Source organism: Eimeria mitis, genomic scaffold, assembly GCF_000499745.2.
Source record: "Eimeria mitis Houghton genomic scaffold, Emh_scaff1657, whole genome shotgun sequence".
In the NCBI taxonomy this organism is placed as follows: Eukaryota; Apicomplexa; class Conoidasida; order Eucoccidiorida; family Eimeriidae; genus Eimeria; species Eimeria mitis.
Window position 1 is genome coordinate 4317 of NW_013569973.1, and position 3641 is coordinate 7957.

Here is a 3641-nt window from a genome sequence, read left to right on the forward strand (position 1 = left end):
GTGGTGCAGGAGCTGCAGTCGCGTATACTGGCGAATATAGAAAACCTTTCGGGGGAGGTTTTCAGCTCGCTCCCGCCGCCAGAGAAGGTCCGTTGTTTTCTCTCTCTAAACCCTAAACCCTAAACCCTAAACCCTAGTAAACCCTAGTAAACCCTAGTAAACCCTAGAGGCTAATTCAGTCTGTATCGGTTGCCGCTGCAGCGCCTTGTCTCCCTTAAAGGGTTTGCGGAGCACAGCTGAGGGTTTTGCGTTTCGTGTTGAGGGTTTAAGGGGATTTAGGGTTTAGGGTTTAGGGTTTATTAGGGTTTAGATTTTAGGGTTTAGGGTTTATTAGGGTTTAGGGTTTATTAGGGTTTAGGGTTTAGGGTTTAGGGTTTTGTGGTTGTGCTGGCAGCTGTCTGAGCTGAAGAAGGCGGCGGAGGCAAAGAAAGAGCTGTCGTCGTTGGATGCCTCAAATATCATCGTACGAGGGTTTAGGGTTTAGGGTTTAGGGTTTAGAGTTTAGGGTTTATGTTTTTTTTTTGTGTATATATCGAAGCCATTTGCTTTGTCCAGCTGTTCGTTGTCGTACCGCTAAGGGTTTAGGGTTTAGGGTTTGTTAAAGTGTACTGGGGTTTAGGGTTTATTAGGGTTTAGGGTTTATTAGGGTTTAGGGTTTACTAGGGTTTAGGGTTTCGGGTGTTGCGTGCAGCAAGGGAGGCCAAAACGGCGTGCTGCGTCTTCTGCTGCGGTGCGTTTATCTTAGATTGTTTCCTTTCTGTAGCTTAGGGTTTAGGGTTTAGGGTTTAGGGTTTGATGCTCCGAGTCGAGGGTTTAGGGTTTAGGGTTTAGGGTTTAGGGTTTGTGTTGCAGGAGGCAATAAAGCGGGACATTCAGCGGGACTTGGAGCGTGAGGCTGCTCAGGCTGCGTCTCAGCCAGCTGCGAAAAAAGCAAAGACAGACGAAGAAAAAGATTCTGCTGCTGCTGCTGCTGCTAGCAGCAGCAGCAGCAGCAGCAGCAGCAGCAGCGGTGGAGCAGAGAAAAAAGAGAAAAAAAAAAGTGAAAAAGTAGAAGAAGAAGAAGAAGAAGATGATGAAGATGAAGAAGAAGAAGAAGAAGAAGATAGCAGCAGCAGCGACTCAGATGACAGCAGCAGCAGCGACAGCAGCGACAGCGGCTCTGACGACGACGATGAGGAGGAGGAAGAATAGAAAAAAAAAAAAAATAAAATAAATAAATAAATATATTGTAACTATAAATAAAATAATTTAAATTATTATATTATTTATTTTATTTCTGTTTTAATTCGTAAACAATAAATATAAATAAATATATATACGCTGCTTCTCCTCTCGCGCAATGGAGATGACACCGCGTTCAGGTGTATAGGCACCTCGCGGCGCTTTGGCTTTTCTATCACGCTCACAATATTTAATTATATTTTAATTTATATTTAATTTTCAATATACATTCAATGTTTTTATTGTCGCCTTATATCCGTCTTCGTCTAGCAACAAACACTGCAGCAGCAGCAGCAGCAGCACCAGCACCAGCAGCAGCAGCAGCAGCAGCAGCAGCAGTAGTAGCAGCGGTTTATTGTACTTCTTTATTAGTTTATTATTATTACCCAAGCAGAATAGATGTTTATATAATAAATAAGGCAAATGCTTTCATTTGGGGTTGTCTTTATGTAGTTATTTATTTATTTATTTATTTATTTATTTATTATTTATTTATTTATTATTTATTTATTTATTTATTTATTTATTCGTTTGTTTGTTTGTTTGTTTACCTGTTTACGTTGCCAAGGAAACATACAAGGCGAGAACAACAGCAGAAGGATTTAATTTATTTATTTATTTAATTTAATTAGTTTAATATATTTATTTATTTTATATAGTTTTGTTCTCTCTGTATTAGCTACGTTATTGTCACTGCAACAGCACGGGAAGAGGATGAACAGTTGCTGCTGCTGCTCCTGCTGCAGCTGCTGTTGCTGCTCCTGCTGCTGCTGCTCCTGCTGTTGCTGCTCCTGGTGCAGCTGCTGTTGCTGCTCCTGGTGCTGTTGCTCCTGCTGTTGCTGCTCCTGCTGCAGCTGCTGTTGCTGCTCCTGCTGCAGCTGCTGTTGCTGCTGTTTTAGTCAACGAAAAGAATCGGGGAACTCTGGGGTGTATCTACACATAGCGTGGTGTGAGTACACCCTATACATATATTGTTTATTATTTACTTGTATTATATGCACATAGATATAGAATATTATTTATTTTTTTTATATGTATAAACATTATTTATTGTGTATTTGTTTTATTTGTTATATATATATATATATNTTTATTTTTTTTATATGTATAAACATTATTTATTGTGTATTTGTTTTATTTGTTATATATATATATATATGTATATATGTATATATGTATGTATATATATTACATATTCTGTATCTTACCCAGGCGGTGATCTCGCCTTGTTTTCTTTTGTTCTGTTGCTGCTTATTTCCTTTTTGTTGACATGTTGCTTCTTTTTTTTGTTTTATTTATTTTTTATTTTTATTTTTTTTGTTTTTTTTCTGCTGTTGTTCGTTTGTAGCTGTACTTCTTCGTTGTGTTGCAGTGTATCTTGACTATGGTCCTGCGCACGTGCTCGATCTGCAGCAGGTACAGCTCTTTTTGTGTGGTTTTAACGAATTAAAGTATTTTTTTGTTTAAAATAACATAAAATATTTAATTAAAAATAAAAATTATATTTATTTCCGCAGAAAAAACAACAGAAACAGACGAAGAGGGGCCCCACCGCTGCTGCGGTGAATGGGCGGTGGTGACTCTGGCTGCGGTTGAGACCGGTGGTTTCTGTTGACGCTAAAGAGGCCTAAACGACTGAAATTTTTTGTATTTTTATTTTTATTTGAATTTATTATTAAATTTAATATTAAATAACCCAAAAAAAAAGAAAAAAGCCGAAAAAATAAGCAAGAAAGAGGCGGGGGCTGGGCTGGAGCGGTCTGTGGCCTGGCGTTCTGATAGCGAGACGGCGGCAGCAGCAGCAGCAAAGCTGCATGCTGTATTTGTTTCATATTAATAGAAATATAAAAATAAATAAAAATAAATAAATTAAAATAAATAAAGTAAAATGGATTGAGGTGTATATACAGCTGCCGTTTATAATGAGAAAGCCTCGACGAGCGGCGTGGCGTCTCTTCCTGCTGCAACGAAGGTTTTTATTTTTTCTTTTTGGGCTTAATATATATTTTTTTTTTTTATTATTTTATAATACTTGAGTTATACTTTTCTTTATTCTTTTCTTCACTCTCAACTCCCCCCCTCATCTGATTGCCTCTTTGGTTTTAGGGTTTACAGCGGCCCCTGGGGCCCCCTGAAACCCTAAACCCTAAACCCTAAACCCTAAACCCTAAACCCTAAACCCTAAACCTCGCGATGCAGAAGACGAAGGTGGTGGTTAGGGGTCTGTTGACGGTCCTGTCTGTGCTGGCGATTGCCTCAGTTGCTGCTGGCTTGGCTTTATATTTTCTCAATAAAAAAGCAAAAGCTGCTGCTGCTGCAGGCAAGGGGGGGGAGTTCGCTGCTGCTGGCGACAGCTGCACGCCTCTCCCTCACCTCTCCGTCGACCCCAACAGAAGGAGATGTTCTCCGCCCCTCATATG

At 39.6% G+C, this 3641-nt stretch overlaps 1 protein-coding gene across 1 annotated transcript in view; it reads left to right on the top strand.

Annotated features, from left to right (window-relative positions):
• Positions 1–1191, top strand: part of EMH_0041190 (uncharacterized protein) — a gene marked incomplete at both ends in the record, with an annotated part of 3243 nt that extends 2052 nt beyond the window's left edge. Inside the window, 3 exons of the mRNA XM_013495598.1 lie at positions 10–87; positions 395–463; positions 853–1191. Of these exons, the coding sequence (XP_013351052.1) occupies positions 10–87; positions 395–463; positions 853–1191 (486 nt within the window). The remainder of the gene's footprint in view (positions 1–9; positions 88–394; positions 464–852) is intronic.
• Positions 1192–3641: the final 2450 nt, after the last annotated feature.